The sequence below is a fragment of the Aplysia californica genome, unplaced genomic scaffold (genome assembly GCF_000002075.1).
Source record: "Aplysia californica isolate F4 #8 unplaced genomic scaffold, AplCal3.0 scaffold00781, whole genome shotgun sequence".
NCBI lineage: Eukaryota > Metazoa > Mollusca > Gastropoda > Aplysiida > Aplysiidae > Aplysia > Aplysia californica.
Window position 1 is genome coordinate 230,544 of NW_004798051.1, and position 19,327 is coordinate 249,870.

General features: G+C 38.7%; 1 protein-coding gene across 1 annotated transcript in view; it reads left to right on the forward strand.

Annotated features, from left to right (window-relative positions):
* LOC101859363 (cholesterol 25-hydroxylase-like protein 1, member 2) overlaps positions 1-8,984 on the forward strand; it is a 16,695-nt gene extending 7,711 nt beyond the window's left edge. The window contains exons 2-4 of the mRNA XM_013088644.2: positions 4,927-5,184; positions 7,049-7,209; positions 7,840-8,984. Of these exons, the coding sequence (XP_012944098.2) occupies positions 4,927-5,184; positions 7,049-7,209; positions 7,840-8,113 (693 nt within the window). The 3' untranslated portion in view covers positions 8,114-8,984. The remainder of the gene's footprint in view (positions 1-4,926; positions 5,185-7,048; positions 7,210-7,839) is intronic.
* The last annotated feature ends 10,343 nt before the right edge of the window (positions 8,985-19,327 follow it).

Sequence of the window (19,327 nt, forward strand, 5' to 3'; positions counted from 1 at the left end):
CACACACACACACACTTTTTCCATCAGTTTCATTCAGATTTGAAGGGCTGGAAACAAGATATGAATATACATATATTTTATCTTACCACCGCAGGCGCTATCACTGAACCTTACAAAAAGCTACTTTCTCTTAGCTCCAGCCCCGTTTCAAACAAGACTCGTATATTTATGTCTTTGCTGTAGCGTATCATGCTAACACACATCTATGCAATCAAAAGAATGTGGTCAACGATGTTTAACTGAGCTTCTTTTCCACCTTGCCCTTGTTCACTGACACCAAAAAGTATGTTACTGTCAGTCCTGGGAAAACGGGATGAAGTTTTATAACAAAAAGTATGAAATACGTATTTCCAGACGTTTTTTTAAAACAGGGAACAAAGAATAAACATGTGCTCAATAACGTGTTTACACCACAGTGCTCCCATAGTTCAGTATTTTTAATGCCTAGGCGACTGAGTAGAATTTTACTTGCAAAGATGTTATGGCAGATTTTAAAATGCAATAATCTAAGTCGAGATTCTTTCGTTGACTTGTTGGCTATTTCTGTAGCAATGAAACGGTTTTGAAGGTTAGGCATAGTCTATTGTTCATTGGTGATTATGACCGTCTTTTTACATTTAATTTATGAGGTTTACGTCTACGGGTGAATTTGTCTGGGGCAATGTTTCAAAATTAGGAAGGGAAGCAGTGATTATTTGATTATATAGACGCTTCGCCTCTGGCAATGGCATCAAATTCACTGTCACATATTTCTTTATCAGCATCTTCGAGTACTGGATAATTACATCCTTGCAGGAAATCATCAACTCTGTTTCAATATTGTGGTCCTTCTTATACAAACGCTCAAAGTGATTTTTAACTCTATCCACAATATCTGCATAAACATACAGATTGTTGTTTTTGTCATCCTGTAAAGAAGATATAACGTTACCGACACGTCTCATTTTCTCCATCCGAAGAAAGTATTTAGTATTCTTTTCTCTTTGCTCAATTCATTTTTGTCTTGATCGTATTTGTACTCCCCTGGCCTTATGTAGTTGATATATTTCTATTTCTATTTCTTTCTTTTTGGATTCAAACTGTCTAAGCAATGTAATATCCTGTTGTTGTTTTTTTACTACTTTATAATTTAATTTCAAATGTTCTTCCATTATTAGATTTTCCCTTAGTTTGAGAGCTCTGCACTTTCTAACACTATAGTCAACTGTACGTTACCTTGCCCTGACTTTTAAAAGTTCCCATCTTATGGTCGAATCCGTTTCATCCGAAGTCCGTTCAAAATATCTGTCGATGCATTTCTCCATTGTGTTAACGTACTCTTTGTCCTTTAGTAATGAATTTATAAAATTATAAAATGAAAGCCCTCTTTAAAAAATTTTTCAGTTCAAACAGTAGTTGTGAGTGATTTAAGATCCGTGCCAAATACAAATGCGTGTTTAGAGTCTATAACAAAGGGAAACAGCTCAGTATTACAAAAATATTATGTAGTCCAGCCGGCGTGCTGTAAATGGTGTAGGCCTGGACCAGGTGACATCATTTTCTTCACACTGCATACCCGCCAGATATCAAAGATGAATTGGCGATCCAGTCACTGAACTTTTTTGTGAACATGTCGTGTTTCTCTCCGGTCACAGTATCAAGGTTATTGTTACGGGTAACATTAAAATCTCCATATCTGATGATGTGGTCTACCTTTACATCTTAAAAAACAGAGTAAAGCTTATCAATGACATCCAACTTATCATTTTTAACTACTGGACCATAATATACATTAATTGCTACGTATGAAACATCATCTATACTGAAAGACAACCCTAGCATTCTTTCTGTTTTTATACCTAATTCCACTGCTTTATACAAGGGGGTTCGATACTTACGGGACGACGTTTGTAACTAAAGACAAACGGAAAACAAACTTTTGTCGCAGGCAGTAAGTCTGAGACAAAGGATTCATGTTCAACTATTGACACACTTGATTACCTAAGCCCTTGCAATGGAAACAGCGGCCATCTTGAAAATTGGATAGACATTATTCCCCCTCTATTTCTACAGTTTTAACTTTTTAAAATTCTAAAGCTTGTAAAATGTCACAAATAAATAGGTGCTTGCAGCTGGTTGTTTTGATTTTTGGTACTATACTTAGAAAGTATTCCAAATTGTTCTCAAAGTTGGGGATATGGAATTCGATCTTTAAAAAATATTTTTGATATGGAAAATAAAATCGTTAAAAAAATCTAAAGCAAAATATAAAATAACTAACCAGCCCAACACAAGTACAAACCAGTTCTCTAACTACATGCCAAATGTCAAGTCTCTGTGTAGGAAAAAAATGGTGGAGGGAAAAAACCTACATATGCAAACAAAAGGTGGTGAAAAAGTGTGTTTTGAGAAAAACTAGGTCAAACATAAAAATTGTTAGTACACCACATAGAACCGTGTAAAATTGAATACTGTTAATGCTAATCATTCAGCAACAAGTGTCAATAAAATCTAGACTGAATGAGGGATCTGAAAATACCAAAAGTAAACAGCGCTCAGAGTGGGTGAAAATATGTCCCTGGGGCCCTGGACCCGACCCGCGACCCTCCATTTATTAAAATTTTTATTAACAAGTATAAATGTTCCTTTACTTTTACTAGTTCCTTCACTAAAAAAGAATTCCACAGACCATTCTAAACTCCACTCACGTGCAGTAGTATTGGTGACATAAGTCTCTTGCAGACACATAATGCCATATTGTGTACATTTACGGAACATTGTTTTTCTTTTTAGGTTTTTGTTAAGGCCCAGATAATTGGTGGGGGCTCTCGTGGCCTAGAGGTTAAGGTGTTGGCCTTTCATTCAAAGGTCACGGGTTCGAATCCAGGTAGTGACCAAAATAATTTCTTCTCTAAATTTGTCTCCTTTCACATCCTTTCCTGCTCTTTAGCAATGTTCTGTCGTCTGCTTTTGTCTCCTCTTTCTGCCCCCCCCCCTCACCTCTTTTGCCCAACTCCTCTGGGCTCCTGATTCTTTCTACAGCCTTTCTACTGCTATTCCTAGGCTTCTTCTTACTGCTGTCTTTCAGCCACACCCCTGATCTTCTGGTAGGAAAGATCTACCCCTAGCCTTCTCGGACAAGGGCGAAAAATCTCGGAGGGCCGGTGTGAAAGTTGCGTAACGTTAAAAATCCTTTGGTGGTCTAAAATCGATAAGAGTAGGCTTTGGCCGCCACCCGGACAAAATTCAAAATTTCCTACCAACTGAAAAAGTTAAATGTGTCCCGCGCGCTCATATGACCTTATGCAGTTGCGAGCGCCGTAAAAACACTTACAAAAACAAAAATAAAACAAAGGCAATTGGTCGCTTTTAAGCACAAGGGGGCTATCCCGAAAAATGCTGATTTGAAAAAATGTAAGGTAAAGTTTTTGGACCCTTGTTCAGTTTCTTTAAAAGACAAGGAGAGTTTTCTCTAGAGCCAAACACATATACAAATCAATTAAACCAAACTTCTCGTATAGGTAGGGCAATGCCCACTTTTGTTGTAGGTCAAGATTTCTGTAAACCCCCGAAATCTGGGTTAGCCCGGTTGTCCTTAAAAGCGACCAATTAAGGGAGACGATTCTTATTGACATCCAAAACAGTCAGACTCAAAACCAAACTCAAGGTCCTTTAAAAAATCCAAGTAGTTACCAATGGCTACCCAAACATGTACACACCACTCCCGCCCCGACCTCTTCGTGTTCACGATCTTCGGTTTCCACTGGCTCCTCAAAATCAGAATAATATATTGTGTCCTCCCTTCTTCTCGTACCACTCACCTCCTGCTTTCGTGACTTTACACTTGGTGACCGAGCGGGCTCGTCTCTCACCCGCATATTTACTCCTCGTGTTATTGCTTGGGGACCTTGTGTCTTGGCTTCGGGGTGAGCGGACTGAGGGGCAGGGGCGGTCGGGCTGAGGGGGAAAAGTCCATGTTAGTTTGTTTCGTTACGGCACGCAGGGTGTGTGTCTCTGCCTGAGTGTTGGCCGTCCGGATCGAAGCTTGCCCATTGGTGTCGGGGGCAGGATGACCTCCACCGGCTGTGCTGCTCCCATCGCCACTTTTTTTTCCCAGGCCGTAATGGTACAACGTAGGCCTCCAATCTCCAAACTGAAAATCTTGTGGTGAGGGGGGACATCAATGTAGACAAAACGTCTACCAGACTTGAACAAGGTCAACGTACCTTCTTTGTCCCTGTAAACCTCCTCGTAATAAGATAAACGTAATAAAGGAGAATTTTTAAAATTCATATTCAATACAAGAAATGAAGAGGGAATGTTATGAATTTTGAAAAGATGAGGAGTTTTCCAAGATCAAGGTGTTATCAGATTGTTTAACAAGGTTTGTGTGTAGATGGTGAAAGTTAATTTACCTTGTGTAGTTATTATGTGCCTTTGTTTGGTTTTGTATTTTGTTTTTTGTCTGTTAGATAGTTAGTTTGTTTGTTTGCTTTTGAGGGTTTACAAAGAACAATCCTGTCTGATTTTGTTCTCATATCCTTGTCCTCATCAACAGCAGCAATGCCATCACAAAAAAGCTACCGAGAAAATTCGCTGAACAGTTCACGTAGGATTATTTCAACACAACTATTGCTATACTATCCTAAACTCATTGAAAACGCACAATTTCTTCAGGCTTGAAGTTGGACGATTTGAGGTTTTCTATATCTGAAACTTAAAAAGGTATGCACTAAAATTGCAAACTTGGGTATGTTGGTTAGAAATGTGCTGCAACATTGCCTTAGGTCTTCTGCTGATCACTCATTTTACATGTTCCTATATTTTTAAAGGTTAACAAAAACAATAATCATAATAACAGTCAATAGTAGCAAAGTCAAGTCACAGCTGCCGTCCCTTTAACCTTCTCTCCGACCACTTGTATAACTACCACGACAACGACAACGACAACGACAAAGACAACGACAACAAAATCCCTTGTCACTTTCCCAGGTTACAGCTGATTTGATCTACGACACACTTTACCTGACCTTCTGGAACCACATCCTCTTCATCATGCCGGCTGCGATTGGTCAGATGATCTGGGTTTTACCTACTCCTCTGCCTGGTGAGGCGCCCACGATCTTCGAGTTTGTTTGGCATCAGATAGCGGCTTTATTTGTCTTTGATTTTCAGTACTACGTATGGCACCTGACACACCACAAGGTTGGTAACTGACTTAATTTAACGGTTTTTATTTATTACATCCACTGCAAAGAAAGAATAAAGCTAATAAACACACAATATCCTTTTGTTAGCTTACGATACCGGTTACTTTAGACTAATCTTTCTTAGCCAAAACAGGCTGTGTGGAACTCATCTGAGTCGAAAAGGTACGTAAATACCCAACAGATTGGAATGTATTTTCAACGAGGGTGTCGAACTCGCGTCTTTTTCGTGCAATAATGAAGAGCCTTACCATTACTATCTGGACGCTGGTTCTTTATGTTATCCTTTTCTTTTACACTTCTACTATGTTGAGGGCAGGAAACGTGAAAAAACTAATGCAAAAGGAAGATCCCTTTTATTCATCCCCATGGAGGAAACTTAGGAAACAAAAGTGGACGTCTGCACAAACTGCACACATAATTTCACAAATCATACCGGCCATGGTATGACATCTCTGACAATTTTACAAACACTGCATTCATGATCGCCTTGTCTTAGATGCCAATTCCCACAGTTACTACAATACGAAAAAAGATCTCTCCTAATTTTTCCAACATTGTTGGGAGTCTGTATTTATTTCTGGACCCCGTGAAGACGAACTTTAGCCACCTGAGTAGCATTTGGAAAGGAGGCAGCGTTGTTTGCAAACTTTTATGATCTCTCCCGTGCCAGTCAGGTTACTTGCAGCTGATCACTGTTGTTTGATTTTTTAACTTTTAAATCAAGGTACACAACAACAGTAATCAACAGCCAGAAGGTGTAAATTTTGATGTCAATGACCGACTTTCATTTTGGTTTTGTTTTTAATCTAGAAACATCTATTACATGGAATGTCCCTAACATCACACTAAGTTGTTGAATTATAGTATTAAAGGAATTGATATTGATCGATTCCAACACACCTTTAATGTAATAATCAATATCTTATTGATGTTTTACACAACTATTCGAGATTTCCAGTATTTCGGTAAGCAATCTGGATCCGTGGAATATTGTAACAGATTTCAATTTTTTTTTAAAAAGAAACAAGCGTTCTTTGTTTGTGGTGTGTCCAGGTTTGTATGGCTAGAGGAATAAATGAAGGAGGCAGTTTCGAGCAAATTTAATGGAAAGTTGAGTGCAGTTTCAATATTTTTACACATCTTAAAGTTAAAGGGCCTCCTATACCTAAAACAGAAAGAGATCCAAATTGTCGAAGTCTTGCTGAAAGTGGGAAAAATTACCCACTAATGCGCTAGCACAGTCGCATCATGGCGTCTGCAGTGTCAGAGAGGCATATTATTTTCTCCTGTTCAGCTAAATTATGTTCAAATCTCCGTGCCAATGCGTCAGCCAAGCCTCCCGCCCACAGCTATTGCCCGCTTACGAAATGATCCTTTTTTTTCAAATTCTCACAAACAGGGCAATGCTCTCTATCATAGCACAGTATTACAAAGTTTAATAATGTAAATAGTCAGATTAAAAAGCTGTTACTTTGATTTCTGATATGTGTCCTTTGTTATAATGATAAGAACCGTTAAAACATAAACCCTTGACTTTCTTTGGAAAGCTAAATCGACTTAATTGGTCAGTCTTTGTAGACCAGGCTTTACGTTGGGGTGAATGAACTTGGGGTCAAAAAGTACTAGAACACCTGACTTCATTCAAGGTTTCTTCGTTACCGTCGAAAAATTTCTAACCAATAAAAAAAACTTTCCGCATAAGTAACATAAAAAATATAATTGCAATATAGTTTCATTTTCGTAAGAAATACTCTTTTGCTGTATTAAGAACAACTTAGCTTCCTTTTGTTGAAAATGTATTGTCTACAGTTAAACTCTGTTTCTATTTTTAACCCCTCCAAAATGATCTTTCTGCTCAGATTCGGTTCTTGTACCGCCACATCCATGCGGTGCATCACAGGTACAATAGCCCGTTTGTGTGGGTCACTCAGTATCTTCACCCCTGGGAGCTGGTTGTCGTCGGTTTCCTCACCACCACCAACACCTGGTTCTTCAACTCGCATCCGCTCACTGTTTGGAGGTAAAATACTGCTAACAATCGATACAGGGTTAAATTAAATCACCGTCTATCATGACTTATGAGAAGGGGCTCGTTTCCTGTGGCTTGTTTCACCACGAGCGTATCGCCTTACCAGATCATGTCATGTGTATCTTGGAGTAGACCAGGTCTTCCGTTCTCAAGTCGTTGTATTATCGTCACCCTTCCCTGTGTCCTTCCTTTCCTTCTCTGATTGTCTATCTGTCTGTCTGTCCTCTCTCTCTCTCTCTCTCTCTCTCTCTCTCTCTCTCTCTCTCTCTCTCTCTCTCTCTCTCTCTCTCTCTCTCTCTCTCTCAGTGCGAGACTAGGGCAGTTGTGTTTCTCGTTTCGTTCTTCAAGTGCCAGCTCTGAAGCAAACGTTGGCTTAACTTATTCTTTGTCTACACTTACCTCTTTTGCCTCCAATTTCCAGTGAGAGCAATATCATTATGATCCAGGAGTTTGATGTCGATTTATGAGTGCTAGAAATTGCATTGAATTAAATAGACAAATTCAGCATATTACTAATTGTTTTTAACAGAGATGTCCCACGATGGTTTCTTTCGGGACTATCTTGTTTGATTTCTTTCCACGCAGAAACATTCAACCAGACCAGGAATTTCATTTCCACAGCTACATGATGGTAAGCATCTTGGTCAGCGTAGAGGCTCACATTGGCTTCGATTTCCCATTCCTTCTGCACAACTTGGACCCAACTGGCACTATCGGGGGCTCGCCCAAGCACGACATGCACCATCAAAAACCCCTCACCAACTTCCAACCCTTTTTCAACCATTTTGACAAGCTCTTCGGCTCCTACTGCCCAGCGATGAGTGCGGGGGGCAAAAAGAGCAAAGCTTTGCAAGATTATGAGAGGAAGGTCAAAGACTGCAAGAAAAACCTCTAATGTTATGCTTACGGCAATGTTGCTTACAACATTGATTTCTCTGCGACTGAGAAGTTTTTTTGTTTAGGCAAGGTTTTCATTTCTTTATTCTTTGTGCTTTTCACCATTTGGTCCCATTTTCAGCCTGGCTATCTTTATTTCTTGTCATGGTTATCCAACAGTCTGCTTGCTTTGTGTACAAATCTATCTTAACTCTGTTCACAGATTGCAGCGTAAGCATCAGTATTTGGAAATCGATTTATTTGTCACTATTTTTTATTTTAGAATTATTTGAATATGTTTATACTGTTTATGAAATTGTTTTACGTATTCATTACTGAATTCATTCTTCAATTCAAAACAAAAATTCTTACTCAATTCACTTGTCCTTTTCAGTATACTTTTCTTTCTCTTTTGTAAATGTGTTATTCAATTATTGTTCAATGTTAATTCTGGAAACGGTCACTGTGCGGCGTTCTTGCACGATGAGAAATAGTCATGACGCTCAGACAGAGCTGAGGCCGAACGTTCTGTGTGCTGTTTACATTTCGTGGCAACTTATACAGGAGTTGTTCTACTAAGCTCAGAAAGCAAAACACTTTAGGAGAGAGAAAAAAAACCTGTTTCATTCTTTTAGCAGTTAGATCTATACCTACATTATGCTTTTTTTATTCTTTATTTATTATCATGATAATTTTTTGTGTTTTTGCTTTTGTCAACATCTAGGATTTGTATTGCGGCCGAATTTTTTCTTGAGTTTATGCAACTGATATCACAGATGAAGAAATTGCATTAATTTGGTTTTTATTGTTTTGTTTTTTTTCACAATATTTGGGTTATGTACACATGAACAGCTAGCCGACAATTTGGCGTTTGAATAACTCGCCCAAGCACGACAATATTGATTTCTCTGCGACTGAGAAGTTTTTTTGTTTACGCAAGGTTTTCATTTCTTTATTCTTTGTGCTTTTCACCATTTGGTCCCATTTTCAGCCTGGCTATCTTTATTTCTTGTCATGGTTATCCAACAGTCTGCTTGCTTTGTGTACAAATCTATCTTAACTCTGTTCACAGATTGCAGCGTAAGCATCAGTATTTGGAAATCGATTTATTTGTCACTATTTTTTATTTTAGAATTATTTGAATATGTTTATACTGTTTATGAAATTGTTTTACGTATTCATTACTGAATTCATTCTTCAATTCAAAACAAAAATTCTTACTCAATTCACTTGTCCTTTTCAACATCTAGGATTTGTATTGCGGCCGAATTTTTTCTCGAGTTTATGCAACTGATATCACAGATGAAGAAATTGCATTAATTTGGTTTTTATTGTTGTTGTTTTTTTTTCACAATATTTGGGTTATGTACACATGAACAGCTAGCCGACAATTTGGCGTTGGAATAACTCTGTTGTACTGTGTTGGTTTGATCTATTGGTGCGGTTGATGATATAATGAATTATTTATAGAAACCACAATGGAAGAATGTTCGTACCTGTAGATTAAAATATCCCGTTGGTGCACTTCATTATCTTTACAAACTGGCATTTTTTGTGGTGAGCTGTGATATTTTTTGTTGCGAACATTTTCATTTAGTCTCTCGTGATTTGTGATACGTGGTCATCCTCATTTTCGGTGTAAGGGTTGAACCTTCCGCCTTTTGTAGAAGTTTACAGAAAGAGATTCGGAAAATTTGACTGCAACTAACTATAAAGTACCGTACTATAATATTTATACGACTTTCCCGCCCGTTTTAGCTCAGAAAGTTTGTTTCGAAGGCTAGATCTTCAATATAAAATAACGTTTTTCTTTTGATAAAGGTTTAATATCTATCTCCGATAGAGACAAAACAGAAAAACCGCGAATGGCCGCAACGCCATAATTCTCGAAACATTGAACGTTGGAGAAGGGGTTTTTGATCCATTTAGGACATGTTATTATGGGCACTCTTGATATCGGAAGAGCAAATGATGGAAAGTCAATCAACACGGAACAGCAATACTTTTTTTCCTGAACTTGTGCAAACTGTTGGTAATTTTTCCTCTTTGATGAATCGTACTCTATACAATATTATTTATCACTGCAGCAAATACAGGATATCGATTTCTTACATGAGTAGAACACGTGTGCATGTGTGTGTGTGTGTGTGTGTGTGTGTGTGTGTGTGTGTGTGTGTGTGTGTGCTTGTGTATGTGTTTTTCATGCCCATATGTATATTGTATATATGTCTGTGTGTGTGTGTGTGTGTGTGTGTGTGTGTGTGTATGTGTTTGTGTGTGTGTGTGTGTGTGTGCGTGTATGTGTGTGTGTTTGTGTCTGTGTGTCTGAATAATTATGTTTGTGTGTGCATACGAGCAAGCGGGATCCAGTGTGTATTAATATACAGTTGTCTGGTAAGAAAGATCCGGCAGGCAAAAAGTTTCCCACGAATGTACCTAAAAGTGAGGTTCCTGATGTTTTTGGTCAATACTTTAGAGACAAGGTATCCACGATTAGGAAAACAATTGACATAACTACCCATACCCTGCCATGTTTTGAAACATTCTCTGGGGTAATCTTCAATGAATTTGTACTGGCAACACAAGAAGACGTAAGATCTATCATAATGTCAACACCCCATACAACATGTAGTCTTGATCCCATTCCAACACCACTGCTCATCACACATCTTGATAGCGTCATTGGATTTATAACTTCCATCATTAATGAGTCTCTATAGTCTGGAGTAGTACTATCACTCTTTAAGCATGCTTTAGTTATTCACCTTCTCAAAAAATCAAATCTTTCCCTGGAGGAGCTCAAGAATTTCAGACCTGTGTCCAACCTTTCCTTTTTATCAAAAATCTTGGAGAAAGTTGTTTTGGTTCAATTGAAGAATCATTTAAAAGAAAACAATGTATATGAATTAAATCAATCTGGCTATGGGCAATTTCATAACACAGAAACTGCGCTATTGAAAATATAAAACAACCTCTTGTGTGAGACGGATGAGAACAAAATATCAATTCTTTCTCTTCTTGATCTTGGTGCTGCCTTTGATACTATAGATCACACTATTCTTATTGAACGATTGTTCAACACGTTTGGCCTGTCTGGCAGGGTTCTTGGCTGGTTCAGGTCCTACCTGATTGGCCGTACACAATCTATGGTTGTGCACGACTCTCTTTCGTCAATTTTTTAAGCTAGACTTTGGAGTGCCTCAAGGTTCAGTAGTGGGTCAAATCTTGTATACGTTATATACACTGCAGCTTGGAGCTGTGATCAGAAAGCACAATATGAATTATCACATGTACGCAGACGATACACAGTTATATAAATATATTCCACCATCAGGTGTTAAAACCTTGCTTACTACGATGGGTCTGTGCACTGATGACGTCAAAAAGTGGATGGTTGATAATAAACTCCAGCTGAATGAAAATAAAACTGAAATTCTTTTATGTAACCCAAAGAAAAGCCATATCCCCGTAGACATTGATCATATTTTGTACTGAAAATGAAAAACTGTATTTTACTAATAAAGCAACAAATCTGGGAGTGTATTTTGATTCAAAATTGTCAATGAAACATCATATTAATTATTTATGTACCATTTTATTTTATGAATTGCGTAGAATTGGTCATACGTCTATGTTTTTGAATGAAAACTCGTTGAAAACGCTCGTGTCCTCTTTCTTGTTTTCACGAATCGATTATTGCAATGCTTTACTAGCTAACTTACCAAATACCATTCTTCACAAGTTACAACGTTTTCAAAATCATGCTGCTAGGCTTGTACTAAAGAAAAAGAAAAGGGACCACATTACTCCCATGTTAAGATCGTTGCATTGGCTTCTTGTGTCAGCTAGAATGTCATATAAAATTGCAAAATGATGTCATAAATGTGTCAATAACAAAGCTCCCTCATATCTTAGTTATCTCATCTAGATTTATGTTCCATCTAGATCTCTAAGATCAGGCAATCAGTATCGTTTAAGAGTTCCTAGAAAAGGGGGTAAAACATTAGCTGAACGATCGTTTGCTCACCTTGCTCCGTCAGTTTAGAACTCTCTTCCCCAACCCTTTAGACATACAACATCTGAGTCTAAATTTTAAAAAATCTTTAAAGACACATTTAATGACATCATTTTTATGACAGTAGATTCATGTTCAGTACATGGTTATGTAAATGATTATGTATCCATTTATGTACTTTGTGAATTGCATTGTGTATATTGTTTTATTATATATATATATATATATATATATATATATATATATATTAATATGTGTGTGATCATTTCGTGACGATGTGTAAGCGTACGCGTGTGATAAGCAAGTAGATGTGTGTGTGTGTGTGTGTGCGTGTGTGTGTGTGTGTGTATGTGTGGTGTGTGTGTGTGTGTGTGTGTGTGTGTGTATGTGTGTGTGTGTGTGTGTTTGGCGTACATGTGTGTGCACATGTGTGCGTGTTATGTGTGCGTGAGTGTGTGTGTGTGTGTGTTTGTGTGTGTGTGTTTGTGTGTGTGTATGAGTGTGTATGTGCGTGTGGGTGTCGCGTGCGTGAATATTATTCGTACATGCATTTATGTAAAGCGCCTAGAGCTGTGTTTACACGGGAGTGGGCACTATAGAAATGATCTTCATTATTATTATTATTATTATTATTATTAATATATAGCCTAATCATATTATGTATTTCTGAACATAATATAACTATAAAGTTGCTTTGTCTTGATTTATCAGAACAAGTACTAATGTGTGTCTTATTGTCCGTTCTCATGACGCTTCTCTCACTGGAAGCTGATGTTATGAACATAATTGGTTTTGGCAGTTTTTTAACTCTATCTCGAACGACTTGAAATGAACGATAACAAAATAAATAAATTTGATTTCACTCTGAAGTAAAAGCGTCTCCTTCTTTCATATCGTTGTGGCATCGTAAAGAAATCTGAATTAAATCAAAGAAGTTGGCATTTTTTTTCAGCAATTTTATATTTTTCATTTTATCCTTAGCGCCTTTAATGTCCACTTAAAAGCACATTCTGGGTGAATTTTACTGAAAAGGGTTTTATCAAAAGTACAAAAAGTGTACATTTGCAGGTCTCAAGCACACTCAAGCTTTGGACGCCTCCAAACTTTGACGTTCATATTCTGTCTCACTAATTTAACCTGTGACATATGGCGAACCCCAACCCCTTTCAGTCGTAGATATCTAGACCAGTATTCAAGATAGATGGGTATTTTTTCATCAAGAAAAATATACAAAACTTTAAACGATGATATCAATAACTTCATTAATATGCACAAATATTGGCGAGAGCCTGATCCCGACACATTTGGCGTCGACAAGTCTTATCTGACCTCCTGTCTGCCTGCATCCCGATCCGTATTGAATTTGTCTATTTATTGTGTTGTATTTTTAGCATTCAACCTCGACTAATTCAGAACACACCATGCCAAGGCCGGATCCACGAGCTGGGAGGTGGAATATAAATAGCTGGTTGTCACACTGACGGGGCGCAGCTAACCAGCTGAAGTGCTACTACTACTACTACTACTACTACTACTACTACTACTACTACTACTACTGCTGCTGCTACTGCTACTACTACTACTACTCGCTGGTGCGGGTTATTGACCAATTTAAAAAGAAAGAAAGAAAGAAAGTAAGAAAGAAAATAAAACAGACATAAAGAAAGACAGGCAGACAGAAAAACAGAAAGACAGAAAAAAGAAAGGTGACACTGGCTCTCCTATAAAAGAAGCTATGTACGTCAAGATGGGCTTTAAATTATTACAAGTAAGCATAACGAGAAACAAACTAAGCCGAAACCCTTCTGTGGTACTTTACTATAACAAGATAATTATGTATTTTATTCGGTAACTTCCCTTATATAAAGATTGACTGTATCAATGTTACATCTTCCATACATCTCATTCTCTCCCCATTACCCCACCCCGTCTCTCTGTCTCTCTCTCTATCTCTCTCTGTCTCTCTCTGTCTCTCTCTCTCTCTCTCTCTCTCTCTCTCTCTCTCTCTCTCTCTCTGTGTCTCAAACACAAACACAAACACACACACACACACACATACGCACACTCTCTCTCACTCACTCACTCTTTCTTTCTCTCTCTGTCATTCACTTTCTCTCTCTCTCTCTCTCTCTCTCTCTCTCTCTTTCTCTCCCTCTTTATCTCTCTCTCTCTCTCTCACACACACACACACACACACACACACACACACACACACACACACACACACACACACACACACACACACACACATACACTGACACGTACACGCACACTCACTCACTCACACCCAACTGCACACACATGTACAAACACATACACAGAAACAAACACACGCACATACGCCTAGAACCAATAGTTTGGTTTTTCTTCTCTCTCTCTCTCTCTGTCTCTCTCTCTCTCTCTGTCTCTGTCTCTGTCTCTCTCTCTCTCTCTCTCTCTCTCTCTCTCTCATTCTCTCTCTCTCTCTCATACACACACAAACACACACACACACACACACACACACACACACACACACACACACACACACGTACACGCAAACTCACTCACTCACACCCACCTTCACACACATACGCATACACACACACACACACACACACACACACACACACACACACACACACACACACACACACAAACAAATACACACACACACATACTCTTAGAACCAATAGTTTGGTTTTTCTTATCTGGTGAGCATTGCCCAAGGTATAAAGCACTAACAATAAGAAATGAAACGGTTTGCCAGTCTTGTACATATGTGAGGCTGCCGGGTGGAATCAGGCTCTCGTCAATTTTTGGGCATGTAGTGTTATTGGTATCATCTTAAAGCTCATTCACTTGTCTTTAATAGGATGAAAAAAATATCCATTTATCTTGAATACAAGTTGAGATATTTGCGAAAGAAGGAGGTCGGGGTCACTTGTTTTCAGAAGTAAAATTAGTGAGAAAATGGCCACAAAAGATTAGCTTAAGAGTCCGTGGTAACTGAAAATTTAAATTTTGTGTGCCTTTATTCAACGTTTTCCAGAAAAATCTACCCAGAAATGAGTTCTTTAATGGGCATGAAAGGTGTTGAGGTAAAAAACAAAAATTTGATAAAAATTCACAAACCTGCGGAAAAATGCAAGTTTCTTCACTTTAATTATTTTGACGAGAGCCTGATTCCACCACGCTGCCTCACATATTATGTACTGTTGCCTAAAGACTCGATGTTAGCGACTACAGATTTAATTGGGATTCATCTCAATTCGTAGATCTCTTCACTTGTGCCACTTTCAGCATTCTGAACATTAATTGTTGCTACAGGCTCAATATTAGTCTCTTTCAGGGCTCTCATTTTCCCCATGGGCTTACATCTACTTACTTTACTTTTACTTTTTCATCCTCTGTTGCGTTAAGTGTCGAGGGGAGATGCAGTTTTCTATGGTAGGCCAGCTCTGCAGCCCTTTCAGTTGTGATGTTATGTTTTCTTAGGGTTTCCTTGACACCCTCGATCCACCTTTGCGTGGCCTTCCTCTTCCTTTGTAGCCTGAGTGCTTGGTGTTGTAAGCTCTCGAGGCTGGCTGGTCAGGTGACATGCCTTTACAGGTGGCCAAACCATTTTATCCTCTGTATTTCTATGCAATGCAGGCAGGACTCAGTGCCGATAGCTGCTCTTATGTCTTCATGTCTCTGCCTGTCTGGATGAACTTACATCAATCTAACAACATTAATGTATCCACTCACGCTCTCGGCTCTCGCATCCCTCTTCTCAAAGGTTTCATTCTTATCTGCGTCATAATCAAAATCCATTCCTCTGATCAATATATCAATCTTTACATTTTGTTCTTTTTATCCCATTCTTTATATTGGTTTAGGCATTTCACTGTAATTTAGTTCTTGCTTCTTAATTTTTTTTCAACATTTTTTTTCTTTAATCCACATTTTGAGATTCTTTATGTTCTCTGTTTCTTCCTTTCCATGCATAGTTTTAATTTAGCCTCATACTCCCCTCCCTCCCTCCCCCCCCCCCCTCTCTTTTTCCAACCTGTGCTAAGCTTTTCATTTTCTCTTCTCTCCACGTTAAGATTTCCTTTGAGATTATTCTGTTTTGGCAACTATTGGTACACAGCCTTCACCTCGGCTATACGGGCCGCGCTAGCCCAGAGGATGACAATGCGTTTCTTCAACATGCCCAAGTATGTTAGTCCGCTAAAAATGGTTAAATCAATAATATTATATTTCAAGCATGCGCAAAACATGAAGTTTATTAACTCTTTTGTGTATTGTTGCCGTTTAAAAATCTTCCCAAATCAACGAGACAGATTAGGTTATAAAAACCCTTACAAAATCACCAAAACGCCAAGTTGTGGAAGCTCTATCAGATACCAAAATTGACCCTATCTTCGCGGAGAAGAACAGTAGAAACAAATTTGAAAGGTTCGTTGACCAAAGAGAAAGTCACTTTCAGAAGAACGATCGTGTTAAGTGTCAGGACAGGACAGTTATAGTAACTGTGAGAAATCGGCCGCAGTCAGTTCAGGTCTGACCACGCTTTGGTCTATCTACGTTCTTTTTTCTCCTGCATGCTTTTCAACGTGGACCTGACTTGCAAATCGGATAATTTACTGAGGTGAACGTTGTGCTAACTTACTTACTCTACTTTATCCGTCCTCTTGTACCTCTAGGGCGTCGAGGGGAGAAAGAGCTTCCTGTCTCCAGCAAGTTTGATCGTATGACTGGGTGGGATATTGTATGTTCTCAGGGTATCCTTCACACCCTGGATCCAGGTCTTTCTTGGTATTCCTCTTGCCTTGTACTCTCATACTTTCCTGTAGTATGCTTTACTGGCAAGCTGGATAGGTGCCAACAAAACGGCTTTCCTTAGACATCTCATCTCGCAATGGTGATCTTACGTTCCAGACTTTTGGTCAGGGTCCATGTCTGGCACTGGTAGATCAAGACGGGGAGGAAGATAGATTTAATGAGCTTGACTTTGGTCTCAATGGGGATGTGAGGATGTTTGAGGAGTGGGGCAAGCTGGTAGCTGACGCTGTTAGCCTTTTGAACTCTCGTCTCAATAAAATTTCTCTGCTTTGCTAACTAAAGGTATTAAAACCCATATTCTGACGTTAGTTCATTTATCCCTTTGTGCGATTTAGTGCGTCTGTTTTTTCGTTTTTTCTTTTTTGTATGTCTTAAGTCGTTCCTTTTGAAATGTGATGGTTGCCTTGCAGACTTGCCATTGTCTGCAAACAAACAAAAACATCAAAAAGGACAATGCCTTTCATATCCGTTTGCTGTATGTGTTTCTTAGATGTTCGTTAAAGTGTGGTGTTGATGAAAAATTGTCAACCGTTTAATGTGTTAGGTGTGTGCTGTGTATCCCTTGTTATGCTTTTACCCACTTTAGGTTGAAATCAAAGAAAATGTGTCAAAACTTTACAGGGGGTGCCCACTAGCGCGATAGGGTCGGATCGATTTGACAGTCGAAGCCAGTCGAATTGAAGGTGCAAAGCTGCCGTCGTGGTACAAACCGATCGGTCAGTGACCTGCAAAAACAAACGCGTTTGTTTTCAGGCCTGCAAGTCGTATGTTCAGTTGGTTTGCAGCCAATCACAACAAAGCTGAGTCATGCGTGGCGACAATTACCCTGCTTGTGTGAAAAACAACAAAAGCGAAAGTAACAAACTGTGCTATTACTATTCTTCTTCTGGAGAAACGAAAGAGAGCTTCAAAACAGCCATCTGAACCAATGCGCGGACTTCCGCGGTGCGGAGACTTTTTGGCCCCGTGAACTATCTTGTTATGAACGATAGTCGATAGTGCCGTAAAGCACCTACCCAATCAATCAATCTTGTTTTTAAAGATCTTTGATAATAGAAAGCTATCGATGTAGATCCAAACATTTATGGGGTTCCAGGCTGTCGCAGCACTGCAATAGGGATCTGCCAAGAGGAGCCCTGTTAGCCATTAAGGTTAAAGGTTTCTCTACTTTAACTTCCAGGACGTCTGGTACAATCGTGGCGGGGTTGTAGTGTGCACTGAAACCACCAGAAAACGACCCGACCCGACGACCCGACTCGACCAGACCCGATTGCGCACCACACATTACGTTCACATTGAAAGGGGGCTTTATTTGATTTCACCTTGTTCACTTTCGTCTGACCAAAGATCGTACTTAACAAGATAGTTCACTGCTCTCTTTGAGCCGATTAAAAAAGAGTGACCTCAAAATCTGGTGGCGTCCTCTTCGAAAAAGTGCTGATTTTGCGAACAGAGTTACCCTGCGTGTGTGAAAAACAATAAAAGTGAAACTAACAAACTGTGCTATTCCTATTCTTTTTCTAGAGAAACGAAAGAGAGCTTCAAATGACTGTAGCGTCATTTGAACCAAAGAGCGGACTTTCGCGGACACTTTTTTGGCCGAGCGAACCATTTGTTAAGAACGATCTGACAGCGGTTAAAACAAGGTAAACAGAAATCTCTCTTTTCAATCTTCTCCACTCTTTGCATACGCGTCTAAAAAACTGGATTACCAACTAAATCTAAAAGCTCTTTTATGAAGGTCACCTCAAAATAACGTTCCGACACGATTTCTTTAATGATTTCCGAAATTGGATTTCTAAAAAAACAGTAATAAAGGATTTACAGCATGCACCTAGTTAAATATTAAAAAGTTGACAAATTTTCCTCAGCACCACACTTTCACGTACAGAAAAAAATATAATCATAATAATAAACGATTCAAGAGACAAAGTGAGCACATTGTAGGTAATTTTCTAAACAGAGCATGACGATGTGGAGAAGTTTAATCAGCCGTAGGATACAAAGTACAAGTTCACACTGACATGTTGGGGGCAAGGTGGTGTTGTTTTCTCAAAAAAGCACTTCTATAAAGTGTTTATATTAGAACTCAATACAAACAGCTTTTTCTGCAGTTTGGATGGTACGCAACTACGAAAAGTGATGCTTTTTGGTAAGTGTTTTACGGCACTCGCAACTGCACAAGGTCATAAAAGTGCAAGGGACACCTTAAACATTTTCAGGTGGTAGGACATTTTAAATTTTCCCCTTGTAACAGAATGAAAAATGTACTGGGAAATAATTTTGGCAGATATGGATGATTACATATTAGTTGTCCAGAATAAACTAAAATTGCTTTATTGTAATAATAACAAATAGATAGATAGATAGATAGATAGATAGATAGATAGATAGATAGATAGATAGATA